We start from the raw sequence: 24,223 nt of genomic DNA, 5'->3' as shown, positions 1-24,223 counted from the left end.
AAATTCTTTGAATAGACAAGAATACTTAACTAAATAAGATACACACACACATATATATATATACATATACATATAGGCTGGGTATATCAACATTAACAATAAACTCTAGATATGACATTATAGATATAGCAAAAACACTTGTGTATAAATTTATATTTTATTTTAGAGTTTTTACGCTTATTGTAATGCTTCTCAAATAAATTAAAATTTAACACAAATTAAAATTTATTTACCTGATATTCTACATAATTCATAACTACAGATTTATTTACATTAATAATGAAAACAATGCTTACGATATTTTGTATTCTATTCATCAGTGTAAGCCAAATAATCTCTTTTCCCCTACATATGAATTTAGAAGTCCTCCAAAATCAGTCTGCATGCTGAGTGCTCGTTGATTTTTAGTTCTTGCAAACTCCTTCACCTTGTTATAATATCTCTGAACCGTATTTATGATAACACATAGTGGTCATATCTTCATTCACTATGTCACACAATGTAAAAAATGTTACATTACATAAAACAGCCTCTGATTATGTTCAGTAAGTGTGACAGCAACATACATTATTCTTATGAACTTTTCCATTGTGCTTCTCATATTATAAGCGTAAAGTAAAAACAGTGCATGAACATTTATACTTCCACTATGAACGTCACTTAAAATTACACTTTTGAACAACACTTGCTTATCAGTGTTCATCTGAGCACAAGATAACCAGACTCTTCTGTTTCTGCAGTTAACTCTAAAACACTGCAAAATAGAGAACACATTAATCATTAAATCTCTAAGTTATATTGTGGAGAATATCAGAAAGTTTCACGATTTCTTATCTGCTTTTTTACTTATCAAAATTTAGTACTGTTTAAAATACATTTACTTCTATAAAACATTGAGAGATTTATTGATGTATAGTATTTTGTATCATTTATATGAAAAGTATATTACTTAAGGTCCAATATAGTGATGAATAAAATAACCATACCATTATCTTTGATATTTTTAAGATAATAAGAGGCACAAAGTGCTACATAAGAGTCTGGTTATTATTGATCATATTCAGAATAATATTTAGCAACATGTTTTTAGTGATACATCCTAGTATGATGATGTTACTCCTAATAGCAAGTACTAAAAGGACAATAAACCATACATGTTTTTCTATTTGGAACGAAAACTCACAGTATCTGTTGAACATATTTATAGATGGTTTCATATAAGCATAATAAATCAGACTTGAGTCTAATTTAATTACAATGTTTGACCTAGAAACGCAATCATCTCTGATTCTGTATGGAGGTTGTCTGCAAATGTATGTCTGATAAAACAGGTTTATCAGACTACATGTTTAGGGAATACAGCTAGCTGTAATTACTTCTTTAAAGTGTAAATTAAAGAAATATTATAATTGCTGCAAAATAAAACACACCCTTGTATTCTATAGAAATTGTTATTTTGATTACGTTGTTACAAATAATCATGAAAGAATGAAAATAAATCAGGCTTTAGAAATTGCCTTGCAAATCAATTTACTTTTTCAGTTCACTGTCACAAACTTAAGAGGTGTGGCATGTAGCGGAAAGCAAACATAGGGTACCTTTGCTACATTGGAGCTAATGTTCTAAAGAGACAAATTGGTTATAAAACGTCATAATGATTCGTTATAGGAATATTTTACTGACACCTTTGCACTCCGGAAATGTAGATTTTTGTGTTTGACTGCCAGACTGTTAAAGAACTTCAGGCCCTTTTACATTTTCAACAGACTTTGATTCTTCTAGTTTTACAAGAACTGCATATAAACATTACAATAGCTATATATTTCCAATTTTCCTGAAAAAAACATACTTCAATATCTATGAGTGTAGAAGTGCTTTAATCACCATAAGTGACATCCTCTACAAAACTGGTTCGATAGTTAAAATACAGACCATCCACAAAGTGAGAGACTCCAATTACATCTTCAGCTCTAAATACTGTCATACACTAGAGCTTGTTCTTGGAATGTCTCCATCATCTAGCAGCAGTGTTAGCATATTGGCCATTTAAAATATTTGTAGTTTCATTCAGGATTAAAATATAATTTCTCTCATGACTTCCAGGTATAGGAGCTAAAGGATGAAACTTCTGTAATCATGCAATGTAATTAAATAATATACAGCTGAAGGTTGAGACTACCTGTGAGTACAAAAATGGTTGATGCACAGCCTATACAACCATCCTGCTGACTTTGGGGCATTATATCATATTAACAATTCATAGCTACTAAATATGACTGGATCTTAGAAGTTAATGCCAAGGCCTGGTATAACTGTACCTGCTAATAATTTTAAGACTTTCATAATGATTGATTAGTACAGGAGCCATACATTGTGGTTTAACATAATGTAATAATTTATATTTCATTGTGGTTTTTCTAAGACATTTTGTTACTTGCCTTTGGTTTGTAAATAAATTTTGTTAATACATGTACACATGTGCATACAGTTAGAGCAATGTACTGTATATGCAATTTAAAAAAATTACTCATACTGATATTCAGCAGCAGTTGTATGCAATTCAAATCAACAAAATAGTGACAGAATTTCTCAGTTGTGTTAACCAATGTACTTATACAGAAAAAAGTCGGGAAGTTTTTACTGTACTAATAATGAATATTGTAAGATTTCAAGTTATTGTTTGAGGTATGTTTCAGTACATTTAGACACACTCTACAGTATTTTAGCCTTCGTAGAAATTATCAAATCAAACAAAATCAATTTCTTATAAGTGTGTCGTTATCAAATGAAATGTGTGAAAGAAATTTGTGTCCTTCAGTTCCAAGACTTACGAAGTTCTATTTTGATGATCAAAAGATTACTGTGGAATCATGTGTTTCACGATTTATTGGAGTGCATTGGTACGAAGAAAGAAAACCTTTTATTCACTTCATAACATAAACATTTCACTTCAGAAATAACAGTATTTTCATTTGATGAAACAAAGTGAATGTGTTCCACAGTCAAGAATTTAATAGACCTTAAATACTAAACTCAAAATGGGTTTTTTGTGGCGTGTTTCAATTATGTGAGCTTGATGCAGGGCAAACTACGTTTTAGCTCAAATTCTGTGTAAACTGTTCATGATCAATAATGCTATTATGGTTAGTTAATATGCTGCAGAATTCCAAAGCTCAGCCTTTTTCATCACTTCCTTTTTAATTGAAGAACTCACATCTAGTAGGACACATTCGTAAGTTCAGGTTTGTGACAAGCTGTTATTAAGTTGAGTTTTACAAATGCATTAGTACACATTCAAAGAGGCTCCAGACAAACATATCCAGGGACTAGGTTCCTGTTCAGAAAATCTGACTGATTCTTCATGTGTTGTTAACAACAGTAGAACAGTATTAGGAAAATCAATAATGATCCATGGTGTCTGAAGGAGTTGTTAACCTTTTCGTTTCCAATATCAACTAAATAGAATAAGTTCTTTTGTATTTTCATATAGGACTCAATTATTTCACAGATTATGGTGAAATTACTATGAATTTCACTGGAATTTTATGGGATCACAAACAGGGGTAGGCTATGAAAAATCTTGTCTTCTGACAGAATATTAATTTGCTGTGAGGTTGGTACCTTCCATGTTGAATCAATTGAAAAGAAACAAGGGATTTGTAATTTCAAGGCTTTTCAACAATGGTAAGGCAATTATATAAAGAAAACTGTCTCAGCGGGCCTTAAACTTTTCGGTAATTTGATATTTACTTCACTAGGTTACTCTGTAAGACGAAATGGCTGAGGAAAAATTCCCTTCCCACACTGATATCAGTGCTAAGAGGATTAAAACTAAATTTATTTTATTGCAATCTGGAAACATAAGGAAATGTGAGAGATTCATAACATTCTCAGCTATTAATTCATAAAAGTTTCATAGAACAGTTAAAGTGCTTCATCATTAGTGTCAAATGGAAGTCAGTACCCACATGGAAGTACTCTCACAGAACATCACCAACAGCGTTATATCTTGCCTGCAATGTTGCTCTTATGAGTCCTCTAATAATATTTTTTGTCTGTAGTTGACAATGGAATTTAATATATGGTGGAACTGTCACATTTTGGCATGTTACCATACAATGGTTGTGACTAGAATGGTTAAATCTAGAAACTGATTTGTTTATAACTAGGAGTCGTTTGTCCAGTCCACAGAAGTCACATTAGATAAATTGCCAGATATATAACACCAAAAATATATACTCACTGGGGGCTCTGATCATACTTTTCAGGATGAGTGTGGCATCTTTACTTCACAATGGAAAAAGCCAGAAATTAATCACTTAGGAATATCGAGAAAATGTTTTACTCTTCTGGAGAAACGTATTATGCCACTTACAAAAACCACAGTAGACACTTGTTCATAAGAGTGTCTTTCGCAAAAAGCATTTAATTAGTAATATGGATCATTGTATCAGATCTAATGTATGCCGTTGCAGACATAGTTATCCATTTCCACATTATAAGTACATTCTACAACAAGACTTTCACAGGAAATATGAGCGTTTGTGTGGGATAAATAAATTAAACATAAGTGACACGAAAAGTGTCGCAATTCCTTATTAAGAGGAACAGAATATACTGGGCAATACAAAATGAACGAACAGCGATACATAGATAAGAATGACTGAGAATGTAAAATAAGGTTAAACATTTAAATAGTGCATTGAATCGGAAAACGGCGCATGCAAAAAAATTATGCAGTTTATTTTCTTCGTTGAGCCAAATGTTTAAAGAAACATTTACCTTGATCTGTATGAACAATAGTTGTTGTCACAGCTTGATAAGAACTGCATGTATGATATATCTCAGCAAGATGGAGCAATGCCACATTGGGGTATGGAGATATCCACAGTCTTAAATCAATATCTTCCAAATCACTGGATTGGTCACACTGGAATGACAACGCTATATTCTGGTCTCGAAATCTGACACCCACACATTTATTTAATGAGTTTATGTGAAGGGTCTTGTGCGTGTGTCTTATTTCCTGAAAACAATTTCAGAATTTGAAATGTGCGTTTCTAATGCACTGACGTCGGTGAGTCCACATATCTTTCAGAATGTATGGCATGAAATGGATTATCGCCTAGATCTTGTACCTATAAAGTACATCAAAAAATTAAAGTTTCTTTCGCATTCTCTGCAATTTTTATAGGTGCATCGCTACGTCTTACCTAATTATAGCCGTTTGTAATCGCTATATACATTTTGAATTGCCCTGTACTTTGTACCATCAAGCTTCAAAAGTTAAGTGAACGAATTCTAGTAAAATTTTGACAGAGCTCATCTGTATTTTTCCGTCCTGGTTTGTGTTACAGCACTCTAGTTTACTTCAACAGCAGTAAATGAAACTTGTTGAATTATGGATCAGTGCTTCCCAGACTTTCATCTCGAGAAGTCACTAATATCCTCACCCAAAAAACGCGCTTTGTGTCGTTACCATGGAGTCTCAAGACAACATACTAAACTGGTTTATCAGTAGCAGAAGAGCTGATTTTCACCAATTTATAGTTTTTTCTGAGACATTCCCTCTGATCGATGAATGCTCAGTGAGGTCCACATGGAACTGTTACGCAATACTAAAGCTCTGAGAACATTTTATGGGAATTGCTGTCGAACAGCTGGTCAAGTCAGATGATGAGTGTCACTCTATAGCATGCAACCATCTCTCGTGCTGTCCCCTGACATGACTTCTTAACGTCAGTCCCCAGAACATTGCAAATGCGCCACGAGCTAAAGCCGTCTGCTCCTGCACCAAGATTCGCAGGCCCCCACGTGGGCGGCCGGCTGCCTACTTGACAAACAAGTCCTTGAGAGCGGAGCAGATGGACGTGTCGCAGGCTGCAGGCTCATCCTCGTCCTTGGCTCCCTCTTTGGCCGGTGGCCTGTCCCCCGTAGCCGCCGCCGCCCCCGCCTCCGGCTGTTTGTCGCTGCCGCCCCCGCCGCCCCCAGCGCCGTTGGAAGAGCCGCGCTGCTGCGCCAGGAAGGCCTCTATGGCACCACCGAGCAACTGCGCGTCCACCACGGAGCCGCTGCGGCCGTCCCAGACCACCTGCCGCTCCGGCTCGGGCAGGGCGGCCACTGACACCCCCGCCGCCCCCGAGCTCGAGGCTGTCGCCGCCCCCGTTCCGCCGGCCACTGTCGTAGCTGGTGGCGGCGCTGTTGTGCTGGCTGCTGCCGCGGTGTGGCTGGTCTCAGCCGCCAGCGTCGAGTCTGCACGTTTCGGCTGGTGTCTGCAAACGAGATCAATGATAAAAACAGCAAATGGAGAAACCAGGGAGGCGATCTCATTGTTATTGTACAGGGTGTTTCAAAAATGACCGGTATATTTGAAACGGCAATAAAAACTAAACGAGCAGCGATAGAAATACACCGTTTGTTGCAATATGCTTGGGACAACAGTACATTTTCAGGCGGACAAACTTTCGAAATTACAGTAGTTACAATTTTCAACAACAGATGGCGCTGCAAGTGATGTGAAAGATATAGAAGACAACGCAGTCTGTGGGTGCGCCATTCTGTACGTCGTCTTTCTGCTGTAAGCGTGTGCTGTTCACAACATGCTAGTGTGCTGTAGACAACATGGTTTATTCCTTAGAACAGAGGATTTTTCTGGCGTTGGAATTCCACCGCCTAGAACACAGTGTTGTTGCAACAAGACGAAGTTTTCAACGGAGGTTTAATGTAACCAAAGGACCGAAAAGCGATACAATAAAGGATCTGTTTGAAAAATTTCAACGGACTGGGAACGTGACGGATGAACGTGCTGGAAAGGTAGGGTGACCGCGTACGGCAACCACAGAGGGCAACGCGCAACTAGTGCAGCAGGTGATCCAACAGTGGCCTCGGGTTTCCGTTTGCCGTGTTGCAGCTGCGGTCCAAATGACGCCAACGTCCACATATCGTCTCATTCGCTAGAGTTTACACCTCTATCCATACAAAATTCAAACGCGGCAACCCCTCAGCGCCACTACCATTGCTGCACGAGAGACATTCGCTAACGATATAGTGCACAGGATTGATGACGGTGATATGCATGTGGGCAGCATTTGGTTTACTGACGAAGCTTATTTTTACCTGGACGGCTTCGTCAATAAACAGAACTGGCGCATATGGGGAACCGAAAAGCCCCATGTTGCAGTCCCATCGTCCTTGCATCCTCAAAAAGTACTGGTCTGGGCCGCCATTTCTTCCAAAGGAATCAAATATACCGGTCATTTTTGAAACACCCTGTAGTTGTTGTCTTCAGTAATGAGACTGGTTTGATGCAGCTCTCCATGCTACTCTATCCTGTGCAAACTTCATTTCCCAGAGCCTACTGCAGCCTACATCCCTCTGAATCTGCTTAGTGTATTCATCTCTTGGTCTCCCTCTACGATTTTTACCCTCCACGCTGCCCTCCAGTACTAAATTGATGATCCCTTGATGCCTCAGAACATATCCTACCAACCGATCCCTTCTTCTAGTCAAGTTGTGGCACAAACTCCTATTCTCCCCAATTCTTTTCAATAACTCATCATTAGTTATGTGATCTACCAATGAGAGGTGGCATGAACCCCTTCTCATATTTCTCTGAGTAATTCGATCTTCCTCTCTAATTGCATGCGGTGAAAAGTCGCTGTTCCTTCACACGCGGACTTCCCACGCAGCATCTCTCGTCACCTGGGTGGTCCGGTGACAGGCGGGCTCTGCTGATCTTGAAAGGGTTAAGCCGACGGGTGTGAGGGAGTCGAGTGAATGCTTTCCAGACGCCAACATTGTCATAAGAGTGGCGGCAACACGCCGAAAGGGGCCAGAAGGAGCGACTGGGCTAGAGATTCCGTTACTTCACAGAAACTTAGTGAAAACTGTTTCTGGCGGGCTACCAGCGAATCGTGGGAATGACTTGTGTTCCCAGGCAGTCTTGGCGGGCAAATTCCCGCGTTTTCTGCAAAATCGTAACTGTGATTGACTTGCTCAGGGCATAGCTCCGTGACGTAGCAAATCGGCGCAGAAATTGGCGCCAAGTATCTCCATTGGTGGAATGGTAGTGCTTCGGCAATAGAGCGGAATTTTACGCCGGTTTTCGAGATGCTGATTGGATAGTTTAACCACGGCCACTGTCGTGGGGGCGGGAATGTTCTGTGTTCGGCTTGTACGGGTGCTCTTGAGGGAGCCGGCTCTCGCCTTTCGGTCAGAGTAGGTTACAAGACTGGACTCTCGCTGCTCTGGACAGCCTGCCTTCCGTTGGCTGTCTAATATACTTTTATTTAATTGTAACTGTTTGACGAAGTTGCTGAAGTTTCGACTTCAACGTAACTTTCCGAGTACAGTTGGCAATTGAGCGTTCTGCGTACAAGCGGCCTATGTTGTCTGTCTTGAGCAGTTTTCGCTAAAGTTGACTGTATTGGAGTTACTGTGTGACTTCGCTTGTTAAAATCAATCACTGTACCGTCAGTGATTGTGTGGCGAGCCTTCTTCGTCTCCCTCAGAGGTGCATTTTTATTGCTAGGAAGCCTTTAGTCTGAAACAACCAGACCAGGATAATGTCTTTCGGGCTATACTCGCGGCATTATCATTACCACGACGGGAAATCGAAGCAACCAGCCATCGCCTCCGGTACGCCAGATCGTGTCCTTGCAGTTAAGAAGACAGCTTGGTAATGTACATCCACGGCACTGGCAAAGCAGGCAATTTTGCTAGGTGATAATCAGAGCTCATCAGAGCGCGCCTGTTCGTCTTTTCTAACTTTGTTCTGTCTTGGGTGTTCATTGTGTGAGTTCTCACTACTGTAGCAGCAATTAATGTTGGGTTGGCTGTGTGTTTCTCTTAAGATCTGTGTTGCAAGGAATTGGCTCCACATACCACTTCGTCATAAATGTCACAATATAGTTTAGGGACAACTTCACCTTCACAGCATTTATTTGAGTTACCAATTTGAGCCAATTTGATGTATTGTAACTGTTTCAAGTGTTTTGTTAATTATTTTGAGTTTAGTCATAATAAATCATATTGTTATTTTGGACAGAACTTTCATTCTGTAAATCGGTAGAGCAACCCTATCATTTCTCACTACGTTAATGAAACTTTCCTTTATTTAACTTATTTATCAAATTAAATTACTGCAGGTCCAAACTATTTCTACTCCACTTGCAGGGTCGATTACAGTCAGTTCGCGTTTCTTTTTAATCCATGTGCAACAGCAAAGTCGGAGTTAGAATAGGGGGGGGGGGCTTAGAGCATCATTTACATATGAAGATTCTAGAAGAATTTAGTGTTAAATACGCTGCTAGGCCCAGCACCTCGCACCCATCTAATCTTCAGCATTCTTCTGCAGAACCACATTTCGAAAGCTTCTATTCTCTTCTTGTCCAAACTATCTATCGTCCATGTTTCACTTCCATACATGGCCACACTCCATACAAATACTTTCAGAAACGACTTCCTGACACTTGAATCTATACTCGATGTTAACAAATTTCTCTTCTTCAGAAACGATTTCCTTGCCATTGCCAGTCTACATTTTATATCCTCTCTACTTCGACCATCATCAGTTATTTTGCTCCCCAAATAGCAAAACTCCTTTACTACTTTAAGTGTCTCATTTCCTAATCTAATCCCCTCAGCACCACCCGATTTAATTTGACTACATTCCATTATCCTCGTTTTGCTTTTGTTGATGTTCATCTTATATCCTCCTTTCAAGACACTGTCCATTCCGCTCCACTGCTCTTCCAAGTCCTTTGCTGTCTCTGACAGAATTACAATATCATCGGCGAACCTCAAAGTTTTTATTTCTTCTCCATGGACTTTTTGTTTTGTTTCCTTTACTGCTTGCTCAATATACAGATTGAATAGCATCGGGGAGAGGCTACAACCCTTTCTCTCTCCCTTCCCAACCACTGCATCCCTTTCATGTCCCTCGACTCTTATAACTGCCATCTTTACAGACGAATGGAAAAGCTGGTAGAAGCTGACCTCGGGGAAGATCAGTTTGGATTTCGTAGAAATGTTGAACACGTGAGGCAATACTGACCCTACGACTTATCTTAGAAGAAAGATTAAAGAAAGGCAAACGTACGTTTCTAGCATTTGTAGACTTAGACAAAGCTTTTGACAATGTTGACTGGAATACTCTCTTTCAAATTCTGAAGGTGGCAGGGGTAAAATACAGGGAGCGAAAGGCGATCTCATCACAAGCCGAAATCTACAGCAAGATTCAAGCTGCTTCTCGCTAATATCACAAAACGTAAAGGACACGTCTGGTGGTCCATATACAGCGTGAAGTCAAACTGCACCCATAAATTTCACTTGAAACTTAGGGCCTAACAGACTGTGGTTGATCTGTAGTACTTTCTCTGATTGCTGGAGACGTCTTCAGAGGTAAAGTGGCGAATCGCAACGATAACTCTAGGTAGCTTAAAGAATATGGGCAGTGTAGAGAGCACCACTTATTAAAAGAGCTCGAAATCTTCACTGTAGCCTCACAATATATATATTCACTTATGAAATTTGTTATTAACAATCCGAACGATTATATATATTCACTTACGAAATTTGTTATTAACAATCCGAACGAATTCAAAAGTAATAGCAATGTACATGGCTACAACACTAGGAGAATGTATGATCTTCACTACTCAAGGTTAAATCTAACATTGGCTCAGAAGGTGGTAAATTATGGTGCCACAAAAGTCTTTGGTTACTTACCTAATAGCATCAAAAGTCTGACAGATAGTCAATAGCATTTAAAAGGAAATTAAAAGAATTTCTTAATTGCAACTCCTTCTACTCATAAGATGAATTTTTGGATATAGTAAGTGGGTAATTTCCGAACCCCCCTCCCCCCCAAAAAAATTGAGTGTCATGTAATATTTTGTCTAATGTAATATCTTGTATAGACACCTTTTATTAACCTGACACGTTCCACATCATTACGAAGTGTCGTATTCATGATCTATGGAACAAGTACTAATCTAATCTAATCTAACCACAGTCCATCACGTGACGTCGGCTGCGAGATTATCTCTGGTAGTTACAACATTCTCGATTGAAAGTAATGGATTGTCATTCTTACGATGCAACGTTGACATTCAAATTTTATCCAATTTAACAATTTTCTTTTTGCTGTTACACTTATTAAGCTATTTATAAATCTCAATACCTCTCTGTGCATGCGATATTTTCGACATGGTGCTATTCTCACTGAATTTTATTCTACGCTCAACCTCTTGGTACACATGTTCGGCTACGTTCGATTTATCACCGTGTCCCGGGCAGTAATTCCTCTTGCGTTCGGGACCAACGAGGAACACCGGCCGCACAAGGAGGAAGTTTTCCTTTCGTTCATTAGTAAGATTACAATTCGCATTGGGAAAATATTGAGCAGGTACGGTGTGGAAGCTATCTTCAGACCCATTAGGAAGGTAAAAAGAATTTTTGAATATCGGCAGAAGATATACGACACCCTTTGGATACAATGGGTATATATGAAATCCCTTGTAGTTCTGGACTGATTTATACTGGTACCACCAAAAGAAGAGTTAACACCCATCTGGTAGAACACAAGAGGAATTTCCATCTGGAACATACCGATAAATCGGCCTTAGCGGAACACTTTTACCAAGAGGGTGATTACAAAATAAAATTTAGTGAGTGAGCGTCATATCGAAAACACTTCATTTCGTGCGCTCATGTACAGAAAGGTTATTGAGAGTTATATATTTTAACGGAAACGAGGAAGGCGTTAAATTAGATAAAATTGGGATGTCAACGTTGAACCGTAAGAATGACGATCGATTACTTTTAAACGAGGATTTTGGCTTTACCGGAGGTAATCTCATAGCCGACGTCACTTGATGGACTGTGGCGTCCGCTACACTGCCCATACATGCGGCGTTCCTTCGAATTCTCGTTGCAGTTCGCCGCTTTACGTTTCAGGATGTTCGAAAGGAAAAGTTCGGAGAAAGTTTTGTACATCGACTACGGCTACTAGCCGGGAAGTTTCAAGCGAATTCAGTACTGGCCGTGAAAGCGTACATTGTATATGATGCACCTACAGATTTTCTTACATTGTTCAGGGATGTTCACTGTATGTTTTCGTGTAAGAAACCCATGGTCTCTGGAGGATCATTACAGGGCAACTGAATTTCATTTCATTTCTTATCCCCATTTTATTTATTTAATAGCTTTTTTAGCCTGATCAGATTAGAGCTGTAAGGTCCTGTCTTACATCTGGCCAAGAACAACACATAACGAAGATACTGCGAAACATTCACAACAATAAAAATGAGAGTAATAACAGACACTATCAATAAGTTTTATGTACAATGTATGTTCCTTCAGACATGCATGGATGCCTGAAGAAGAGACATTTGTGTCCATCAACAGCTGTGGATATCATCTGTATTAGACATGGAAATCATACCTGTTAGTGACACATGAAAATTTGTGCTGTACCGGCACTCGAACCTGAATTTCCCACTTACCACGAGCGGTCGCCGTAAGCATATCACCTATCCGTGCACGCTTCCAGAACCGATCCAAATCTCCGTACGTCATGTGTCACCAAAGATGTCCATACCTAACACAGAAATATTTGCAACTCCGAAGAAATTTCGTTACTTCTACTACTGCTACTACTACTAATAATAATAATGATACAGGCCATTAAGAATGGTGTAAGTTAGTTTAACAAATTTGAAGTCGTATCTGTAATTATCAGTAGCGGAATCAGTAGACAGAAGTGAAGATTGAGGGGACAGTTACAGTGGCTATTACGAGAAACCAGACTTTGAATAGAGAACTCTGCTAACGTAGAGTATGATAGTCTCTATACTTATCGCCATGATAGTTGTTCTTAGACAGGAATGATATGGTCGAAGCAGTGTAAGTCAGAAATGTAACATAGACGAGAATTCATCGTCAGTTCCAGCTGGCATGAGCTTTTGTACAAAATTCCTTGGAGAACAGCATCACCATAATCAAGAATGGGAAAATATCTGTACAACAGTGCAAATATCGTCGATATGCTGTGTGTCCCGTTCGGAAACAAACTTGTTCCATTCGTTATCAGTACATGCTACTGGCCGCGGTATCCCGGGACCGGACTACCTCCTCGGCATTGGGTAGCGAGGCCTCACCTGTCGCCAGCAGTCACGCTGCTGCTACAGATCTTTCTGCTCTTGATGTGATATCCTTGATGTACTCAGAGTAGAGTCCAAGATAAAAATCTCACTTAATAACCTACACAAACTTAAAACAAGCTAACCATGATCATCATGTCCAACAAAAGGATTGCTCTCATGTTTTATGGCATGATACAAGCTATGATCCAACATTAGACGCTAAATTCCGGGAATTAAGTCGCAGACTTATTGCGTCGTACGAAAAACATGCTCCCAAACGATACTCAAAAGTGCAGAGAACTCCTACGCCACGGTTGACTACAGAACCACAAACATGATGCAAAATCGTGATTCTGACGTAGAGGATCTAAGCCAAATCCAACTCCTAACTACCTCTATGATGCATACAGGAAGCTGCGAAACAAAAAGTAGCAAAACGTTCGCAATGCCAAAATCAGTGATGCTCCCTATGTTTGTAAGCAGCATGCCAAATCCTGAACTGTGGAAAACACTGCACAGCTTCGGTATAGAAAAGGTAAATACCTAATGATGTTACTCAAGGCTCTGCTGACGAATTAAACTATCTTTACTCAACAGCAGTCAAGTTTCAAGTTGTGTTAAATTATTAACCACAAGATAACACTTTTCAACAGCCCTTTCTTCTTAAAATATTTTTCTATACACGCAATTGTTTGAGGGGATTCCAATGTAGATTTTTTGAAAGAGTCTGACGGAAAGACATTACCTGGTCCTTTCAATTTGAGGTCAGTTACTGATTTTCCTACTCGTGTGGTACTGGAAAGCGGCACACTGGCAGATAATATTTTTATAGACCAAGGTAAATTTAATCAAATAAAAACTTTTCCTGTTAAGATTGGTCTATCTGATTATATCACAAAGCTTCATACAGTAATACAAACAGTCCTCCAAAAGGTGCATAAAACAAACGATTTAATAATTGCAAATTTCAGGGAAAGCTTGCAACAGTTAAGACAGGGACGAGGTATACAGGGAACCTGACGGCAATTTAAAATTTAACTTATTTCATGATACCTTTGTCAGTATATTTCAGAACACTTTCCCTAAGAAAACAGTGAAACATAATTATAAGAAACCATCTAAAAAGCCGTGATGAATCATTTTTATCCTACAAAGGATAAAAATACTTTGTAAACAGAAAAAGGGAAATATATCTTTTAGCTAGAAGGAGTAATGATCCAGAAAGAGTGATACATTATAAAAACTACTCCAATGTATTAAGAAAAGATATTGAAAAGTCCAGAAGTATGTGCATTATATCTGAGATTAGCATATCTGATAATAAAATTAAAACAATTTGGAATATTGTTGAAAGGGAAACAGGGCAGCTTACGGCACAGGAACACTGTATTTCTACCAGGCTCAATGAGGAGTTTGTTAACAAAACGTCAGAAGTAGAAAATATTTTTCATAATAATTTTTTAAGTGTTGTAGAGAAAATAAGATCCAGCTATTCATTAGAAAATGCAGGGCTGTATATGGAAGAAGCAATACTTATGCAATTTAATAAAACTGAAATTCAGCCTACCCCGCCGCGCGAAATGGCCGCTCGGTTTGAGGCGCCATGCGTGGATTGCGGGGGTTGTCCCGCCGGAGGTTCGAGTCCTCCCTTGGGCGTGGGTGTGTGTGTTGTTCTTAGGATAAGTTAGTTTAAGTAGTGTGAAAGTCTAGGGACAGATGACCTAAGCAGTTTGGTCCCTTAGGAATTCACACACATTTGAACATTTTTTCAACCTACCTCTTCTATTGAAATTAGGAAAATAATAAATTCACTGAAAAGCTCGCATGGAATTGATGGCACTTCCAACAGAGCATAAAAGGTTGTTCCCAAAATATAAGCAAGATTCTCAGCCACGTATGTAATAGCTCACTGAAACAGAGCATTTTTCCAGATGGACTGAAATACGCCGTTGTTAAACTGCTGCATAAAAAAAGGGGTTAGGTTTGATGATAAGAACTACTGACTAATCCCGTTTCTGACAGATTTATCCAAAATACTTGAAAAAGCAATGTATTCAAGAGTAGCTTTAAATACTTGTGAAAATGAAGTACTAACAAATGTCAGTTTGGTTTTCAGAAAGGATTTTCAACAGATGATGCTTTATATACTTTCGCTGATCAAATACTCAATGCTCTGAATAACCGAACATCACCCATTGGGATATTTCGTGATTTCTCAAAGGCGTTTGACTGTGTGAATCATGAAATTCTTCTAGATAAGCTTAGGTATTGTGATATGAGTGGGACTGTGCACAAATGGTTTAATTCATATTTAACTGGAAGAATGCAGTAGGTTGAAATTAACAGCATAGATAATCTACAAAAATCAGCAGAGATATCAAGAATGGCGTCTCACAGGGTTAAGTCTTTGGTCTCTTACTCTTCTTAATATATATTAATGATGTTCCACTCTATATTCATGAAGATACAAAGCTAGTTCATTTTGCTGATGATACAAGTATAGTAATCATACCCAATAAACAAGAATAAGCTGAGGAAATTGTAAATAATGTCTTTCAGAAAATTATTAAGTGGTTCTCTGCAAATGGAGTCTCACAGCTCAGTATATACAATTCTGCACAGAAACTGACGCAACACAATTGGTAAATATAGACTTTGAACAGAAATCTTTTGCTAAGGCATGTTGTTGTTGTTGTGGTCTTCAGTCCTGAGACTGGTTTGATGCAGCTCTCCATGCTACTCTATCCTGTGCAAGCTTCATTTCCCAGTACCTACTGCATCCTACATCCTTCTGAATCTGCTTAGTGTATTCATCTCTTGGTCTCCCTCTACGATTTTTACCCTCCAAGCTGCCCTCCAGTACTACATTGATGATCCCTTGATGCCTCAGAACATGTCCTACCAACCGATCCCTTCTTCTAGTCAAGTTGTGTCACAAATTCCTCTTTTCTTCGGTTCTACTCAGTACCTCCTAATTAGTTACGTGATCTATCCATCTAATCTTCAGCATTCTTCTGTAGCACCACATTTCGAAAGCTTCTCTTCTTGTCTAAACTATTTGTCGTCCATGTTTCACTTCCATAATGGCTACACTCCATACAAATACTTTAAGGAAAGACTTATTGACACTTAAATCTATACTCGACGTTAACAAATTTCTCTTCTTCAGAAACCCTTTCCTTGCTATTGCCAATCTACATTTTATATCCTCCCTACTTCGACCATCATCAGTTATTTCGCTCACCAAACTGTGGTCTCGCGCTTGCGTTCTCTCTTCCCGAGCACGGGGTCCCGGGTTCAATTCCCGGCGGGGTCAGGGATTTTCACCTGCCTGGATATGACTGGGTGTTTGTGTTGTCCTCATCACTTCATCATTATTCATGGAAGTGGCAAAATTGGACTGAACAAAGGTTGGAAAATTGTACGGGCGCTGATAACCACGCATTTGAGCGCCCCACAAACTACTTTAAGTGTCTCATTTCCTAAACTAGTTCCCTCAGCATCATCTGACTTAATTTGACTACATTCCATTATCCTCGTTTTGCTTTTGTTGATGTTCATCTTATATCTTCCTTTCAAGACACTGTCCATTTCGTCCAGTGCTCTTCCAGGTCCTCTGCTGTCTCTGGCAGAATTACAATGTCTTCGCCAAACCGCAAAGTCTTAATTTCTTCTCCATGGATTTTACTTCCTACTCCAAATTTTTCTTTTCTTTGCTATACTGCTTGCTCATTATACACATTGAATAGCATCCGGGATAGGCTACAACCCTGTCTCACTCCCTTCTCAACCATTGCTTCTCATTCGTGCCCGTCGACTTTTATAACTGCCATCTGGTTTCTGTACAAATTTTAAATACCCTTTCGCTGCCTGTATTTATCCCTGCCACCTTCAGACTTTGAAAGAGAGTATTCCAGTTAACATTGTCAAAAGCTTTCTCTAAGTCTACAAATGCTATAAACGCAGGTTTGCCTTTCCTTAACCTATCTTCTAAGATAGGTCGTGGGTCAGTATTGCCTAGCGTGTTCCAACATTTCTACGGAATCCAAACTGATCTTCCTCGAGGTCGACTTCTACCAGTTTTTTGATTCGTCTTTAAGGAATTCATGGTAGTATTTTGCAACCGTGACTTATTAAACGGCCGGCCGGTGTGACCGAGCGGTTCTAGGCGCTTCAGTCTGGAACCGTGTGACCGCTACGGTCGCAGGTTTGAATCCTGCCTCGGATATGGATGTGTGTGTTTGTCCTTAGGATAATTAAGCTTAAGTAGTGTTTAAGCTTAGGGACTGATGACCTTAGCAGTTAAGTCTCATAAGATTTCACACACATTTGAACATTTTTTTATGGATGTGTGTGATGTCTTTAGGTTAGTTAGGTCTGAGCTCTTGATATTCACACAGGTGGTTGTCTTTTCTCCAAGAGTCTCTTTAATTTTCTTGTACGCAGTATCTATCTTACCCCTAGTAATTTATGCTTCTACATCCATACATTTGTCCTCTAGCCATTCCTGCTTGGCCATATTGCACTTCCTGTCAATCTCATTTCTGAGACATTTGTACTCATTTTTGCCTGCTTCATGTACTGCATTTATATACTTTCTCCTTTCATCAATTAAACTCACTATCTCTTCTGTTACCCAAAGATTTCTACTAGCCCTCGTCTTTTTACCTACTTAATCCTGTGTGGCCTTCAATATTTCATTTCTCAAAGCTACCCATTATTCTTCTACTATACTTCTATCCCCTGTTCTTGTAAATCGTTTCCTAATCCACTCTCTGAAAATCTCTATAACCTCTGGTTCTTTCAGTTTATTGAAGTCCTATCTCCTTAAATTCCTACCTTTTTCCAGTTTGTTCAGTTTTAATCTACAATTCATAACCAATAAATTGAGATCAGAGTCCACATCTTCCCCTGGAAATGTCTTACAAGTTAAAATCTACTTTCTAAATCTCTGTCTTACCGTTATATAGTCTGTCTGAAATCTTCTAGTGTCTCCAGGCCTCTTCCACGTATACAAACTTCTTTCATGATTCTTAAACCAAGTGTTCGCTATGATTAAGTTATGCTCTGTGCAAAATTCTAGCAGATGGCTTCGCCTTTCATTCCTTGCCCCCAGTCCATATTCACCTACTACTTTTTCAAAAAATGGCTCTAAGCACTATGGGACTTAACATCTGAGGTCATCAGTCCTCTAGACTTAGAAGTACTTAAACCTAAGTAACCTAAGGGCATCACACACATCTAAGCCCGAGGCAGGATTCGATCCTGCGAACGTAGCAGCAGCGCGGTTCCGGACGGAAGCGCCTAGAACAGCTCGGCCACAGCGGCCGGCACTACATTTTCTTCTCTTCCTTTTCCTACAGTCGAATTCCAGGCCAGCATGACTATTAAATTTTTGCCTCGCTTAACTATTTGAATAATTTCTTATATCTCTTCATACATTTTTCAATCTTTTCATCATCTGCGGAGCTAGTTGCCATCTAAACTTGCACCACTCTGGTAGGCGCGGGCTTCGTGTCTATCTTGGCTACAATAATGCGTTCACAATTCTCGTCGTAGTAGCTTGTCCGCATTACTACTTTTTTAATCTTTATTAAGCCTACTCCTGCATTACGCGTATTTGATTTTGTATTTATAACCCTTTATTCACCTGACCAAAAGTCTTGTTCCTCCTGCCACCCAACTTCTCTAATTCCCACTATATCTAACTTCAACCTATCCATTTCCCTTTTTAAATTTTCTAACCTTCCTGCCCGATTAAGGGATCTGACATTCCACGCTCCAATCCGTAGAACGCCAGTTTAGTTTCTACCGATAACGACGTCCTCCTGAGTAGGTCCCACCCGGAGACCCGAAATGGGGGGCTGTTTTACTTCCGGAATATTTTACTCGAGAGGACGCCATCATCATTAAACCACACAGTAGAGCAGAAAGCCCTCGGAAAAAATTACGGATGTAGTTTCCCCTTGTTTTCAGTCCTTCGCAGTACCATCACAGCAAGGCCATTTTGTTTTCACTTAAAACTTCCGAGCTGATAGGCCGTGGTCGAAGTATAAAACTCTCCCCTGATGTTTCGTCTCCGACTGAGGCAGACATCCTCAGAGGTACAGCGGCGAACTGCGAAGAGAACTCGAGGAAGCGCTGATTATATAGGCAGTACAGAGGCCGCCACTGTCGATCACGTGGCGTCGGCTGTGAGACTGTCTCTGGTAATGCCAACATTCTCGATTGAAAGTAATCGATCGTCACCCTTGCGGTGCAACGCTGGCATCCAAATTTTATCCAGTTTAACACCTTTGTCTTTCCTGTTAACATTATTACGATGTTTATCAATCTCGATAGCCTCTCTATACATGCGTGCATAATAATGCGACGTTTTTGATATGACGCTCGTCTCGCTGAATTTTATTTCATGATCACCTTCCCGGTAAACATGTTCCGCTACGGCCGACGTATATAGAGGCTATCGAGATTGATAAACATCGTAATAATTTTAACAGGAAAGACGAAGGTATTAAACCGGATAAAATTTGGGTGTCAGCGTTGCACCGCAAGCGTGACGATCGATTACTTACAATCGAGAATGTTGGCATTACCAGAGACAGTCTCATAGCCGACGCCACGTGATCGACAGTAGAGGCCTCTGTAATGCCTATATAATCAGCGCTTCCTCGAGTTCTCTTCACAAAGCTCACAACCGCCTCCGCCTCCTGAAACTCCTGTCCGGCCGGACGTGGGGTCTGCATCCTTCCACCATCCTTCACACCTACAAATCCATGATCCGCCCCATCCTTTGTTATGCCAGCGTCGCTTGGATTTCCGCCCCTCCCCGGTTCTATAAAGCCCTCCAAGTCCTCGAACGCCATGCACTCCGCCTCGCCTTCCGCATCCGCCTTCCGTCCCCCACGCGCAACCTCTATGACCTCATCCCCTTCCCCCACCTTATCCTTTTCCTTGAACACATCCGCACACTATATATTGTCCGTCGCCTTGATCCCCCTCACCCCCTGGTGTCTCCCTTCCTCTCCACTCCCAACCAGTTGCCGCGCCTTTATCGTTGTGTCCCACCCTCTCTCCATCTCCACACCCTCCATCTCCTTTCCCAACACAATTTCCACCGTCTACCACTCCCGGATGATGAGCTTCGCCCTGACATCTACCCTTCCTACCAACTCTAACCCCCTCTTCCTGCCTCCTCCTCAGGGCTCCCTCTCCTCCCCCTCCCTCCTTCTGAGCGGATTTCCCCTCCTACTCCCTGTCCATCTCTTGTGCCTTCTTACAGTGTCTCTGCGCTCCCTCCTGCCCTGTATTCCCTTTTCCTCTCCCGCCCCATGTGTCTCCTGCCTCTTCGTGAACCCACGGTTGTCCCTCCTCGCTTCATCCCGCCGCTTCCCCAGCTGCCCCATGCTCTCCCCTCCTTTTCCATCCTCTCAGACCATTCCCTCGGCAGGTCCCGCCTGGTAGTTTTATTCTTCGTCGTGTGTGCTCCAAGTGGGTTTTAAGTGTGTTGTTTTGGAGTGTTTTTAATACTGTGGCCAACTTTTAACCTGTGCATGCGCATCCGGTGTCTTCTCTGTGTTTTAAGAATCGCCAACTGTGTTTTTTAACTTTCTGGTGACTTTTTTAACTGTCCCCAATGAACTTCTACATGTCAGTGTATTTTTACCTCCATTTTCTCCCCTTACACAGTTTTATGCTCCCCTTTGTTACCTCCTCATGTATGTATTATTTTATTCTTGTTTTAGTTGTCATGTCACTCGGCTGAAGAGCGGCGGATTGTGCTGCTGACAGCCCTCCCCTGCCCGTATGGGGCAGGGGCATGAAATCACAATAAAGAAAAAAAAAAAAAAGAGTTCTCTTCGCAGTTCGCCGCTGTACCTCCGAGGATGTCTCCCGCAGTCGGAGACGAAACGTCAGGGGAGAGTTTTATACTTCGACCACGACCTATCAGCCCGGAAGTTTTAAGTGAAGACAATACCGGCCGTGAAAGCTTACATTGTATGATCAAGGCCATTTTCGTTGATGTCACAAGGCCAGATCAGTCAATCATCCAGATTGTTGCCACTGCAACTACTGAAAAGGCTGCTGCCCATCTTTGTCTGGCCTCTCAACAGATACCCCTCCGTTGTGGTTGCACCTACAGTAAGGCTATCTGTATCGTTGGGGCATGGGAGCCCCCCACCAACGGCAAGGTCCACGGGGGTTTCCCCCTGTATACGTGGTGAATGCAGAGAGGTAAGGCTACTTGCCTCTTGACGAACCAGCTGGCGGGCCCGGAGCCCTTGCCGGCCTGCTGCTGCTGCTGCTGCGGCTGCTGCTGGGAGCCCCTGCCGGGCAGCAGCATGGACACGTCGAAGCTGTTGGAACGCAGGCTCTTGAGGCGGCTGCGCTTGTGCTCGGCCACGCTGGACGCCTTCTGTTGCAGGCCGAGCCGCGGCGGCACGGGCGGCGGCTGCTGCTGCTGCTGCTGCTGCTGGCGGCGGCGGCGGCGCGCCTCCTCGCGCTCGGCCTCCTCCTCCTCGTCCACCTTGCGGTTGATCTCCTGTGCCGACGACGCCAGCGACGACAGGATCGAGATGAGGTCTGTGTTGGTGCAGACGATGCCCGAGCCGGAGCCGGGGCCGCCGCCGGACGACGTGGACGGCTGCGCGCTGATCACCGGCGGCAACTCCGAGGCGCGGCGCCGCGCACCGCCTGCGAGAGCAACCGCCGACGCTGGGTTACATTCCGCTCACAACCGTATCAGTAACGTTAGTGAAACCTGACTATTGTTAGTAAGCAGACGGCGGTCTTAATGCAATTTTTTAATAATTGTTTTTAAATATAAAATGTGCCTTAATGTCTGGGCAGCGGCCGTGCCGCAGTGGATACACCGGTCCCGTGAGATCACCGAAGTTAAGCGCTGTCGTGCGTGGTCGGCACTTGGGTGGTTGACCATCCAGGCCGCCATGCGCTGTTGCCATTTTTCGGGGTGCACTCAGCCTCGTGATGCCAATTCAGGAGCTACTCGACCGAACAGTAGCGGCTTCGATCAAGAATACCATCATAATGGCCGGGAGAGCGGTGTGCTGAACACACGCCCCTCCTATCCGCATCCTCCACGGAGGATGATACGGCGGTCGGATGTTCCCGGTAGGCCACTCGTGGCCTGAAAACGGAGTACAAACTCATAGTTCAGGAGATTTGACGTCATAAACATTGAGATGCTTGAGAAACAAGCTTTTGCTTGAAATGGGGCGCTGTAAAACTTCAGCATCTGGCATGACGTTTTGAATATATCACTTCTTCCCTACTGCCTCTATTTCCAAAACACTTTGGAGACAGTATCTATTATTTTCATCGACTGGAGCGCCTTTATTTGCAGCCACTGACAATACCAACATAACCAGCGGGAGAGCGGTGCGCTGACCCCACAGCCTTCCTATCCGCATCCTCAACTGAGGATGACTCGGGATGGTCCCGGTAGGCCACTTGTGGCCTGAAGACGGAGTGAGTACCTTAATGTCTAGATCGCAATTTTCTTCTTATATGAGGTGCGACAATAAAGTAATTAGGCTGATTTTCTTTGCAAGATGTGGCAACCCTGCAGGCTTGCGTAGGCACAATATCTTTGATCTCGGTCTATAAGCTGCTTCTAGTCCAAGCGGCACATCGATGCAACTCCTCAGTCATGAGTTGCCCTGTAATAGATTAACACGTGTTTGTGTCTCTCGTCACGGAAATGGAACCGCATAATATTACGCAACGGTATGCCATTTCTTTTTGCGTTAAATTGGGTGAAAACGAGACGACAACTTACCGTAAGCTTCAGATGGCTTTTGGAGAGGAGTTTATGTCAAGAGCTCAAGTTTTTCGTTGGCATAAAATGTTTAGTGAAGGCAGAATGAATGTTGAAGATGAAGACCGCAGTGATCCACCATCAACCTCACGGACCTTCTCTGATTCCAAGGGAATTGTTCATAACGAGTGGGTGCCTCCTGGACAAACAGTTAACCAATATTACTACAAAGAAATTTTAGAAAGACTTCGTAAAAGAGTTCTTCGTGTCCGTGCCAACATTTCTGATAATTGGATTCTGCATCACGATAGTGCTTCATCCCATCCTGCCCTGTCAGTACACCAATTTTTAACCTCAAAACAAATTTCAGTACTACCACAGCCACCTTATTCACCATATATCACTCTGTGCGACTTTTTTCTATTTCCAAGAGTCAAAACGGCGTTCAAGGGACACCATTTTCAAACAACACAAGATGTCCAAAAAGCTGTGACGGGAGTCTTGGAGGATATTACAGAAGATGAGTTCCAGAAATGTTACCATCAATCGCACAAGCGCTAGAAAAAGTGTGTGCAATCAGAAGGGAACTACTTTGAAGGAGACAACACTAAACTTGACTAAAACGGTAAGCAAAAATTTTTTTCACATCAGTTTCATTACTTTATTGTCGCACCTCGTAGAATTAAACCACGATATACAATTACGGTTGGTTTCTACAACCGTCTTCAGACCGTCCAAACCGTAAAAAGGGGTGAATATGCAGAAAAAGCTATCGTCAGCTGTGGTCATGCTATTACGTTCATTTCATTGGATACTTCATTGTGAGTGAGGCAGGTTGTACCATAATCTCGCAAGGCGAATGGCCAATTGAGTTCTCAGAATGAGATTTTCGCCCTGCAGAGGAGTATGTGCTGATATGAAACTTCGAGCCTCGGTCCGGCACACAGTTTTAATCTGCCAGGAAGTTTAAGTTGAGTTCTTCATTACCGTCATCTTAAGAGATTATGGTTTACAACCCGGCACGCTCACGATGAAGTTTGTAACTGCGTAATGGCATAGTGTTGCTGGCCCACAGCACTCAGTCTCTCTCTGTTTGAACAGGCACCGGAAGGCCCAACCGTACCGACCGCCCACCGTGTCGACCTAAGACAATAGGCATAACTTGAAGCGGATGTGGAGGGCCATGTGGACAGCACACCGCTCTCCCAGCCATTATCAGTTTTCGTAACAGGAGCCGCTGCTTCTCAAACAAGTAGCTCCTTGACTGGCCTCACAATAGCTCGGTGCCAGCAGCGGTCGG

At 41.7% G+C, this 24,223-nt stretch overlaps 1 protein-coding gene across 1 annotated transcript in view; it reads right to left on the bottom strand.

Moving 5' to 3' along the window:
- Positions 1–746: 746 nt before the first annotated feature.
- The window catches only part of LOC126444069 (uncharacterized), a 93,517-nt gene continuing 70,040 nt past the window's right edge, over positions 747–24,223 (bottom strand). The window contains exons 4-6 of the mRNA XM_050090961.1: positions 21,395–21,839; positions 5,974–6,272; positions 747–754 (exon numbers count right to left, since the gene is read on the bottom strand). Of these exons, the coding sequence (XP_049946918.1) occupies positions 747–754; positions 5,974–6,272; positions 21,395–21,839 (752 nt within the window). The remainder of the gene's footprint in view (positions 755–5,973; positions 6,273–21,394; positions 21,840–24,223) is intronic.

This window comes from Schistocerca serialis, chromosome 1 (assembly GCF_023864345.2).
Source record: "Schistocerca serialis cubense isolate TAMUIC-IGC-003099 chromosome 1, iqSchSeri2.2, whole genome shotgun sequence".
NCBI lineage: Eukaryota > Metazoa > Arthropoda > Insecta > Orthoptera > Acrididae > Schistocerca > Schistocerca serialis.
Note: the sequence above shows the minus strand (reverse complement) of the source record. Positions and strands in the feature narration are given on the sequence as shown.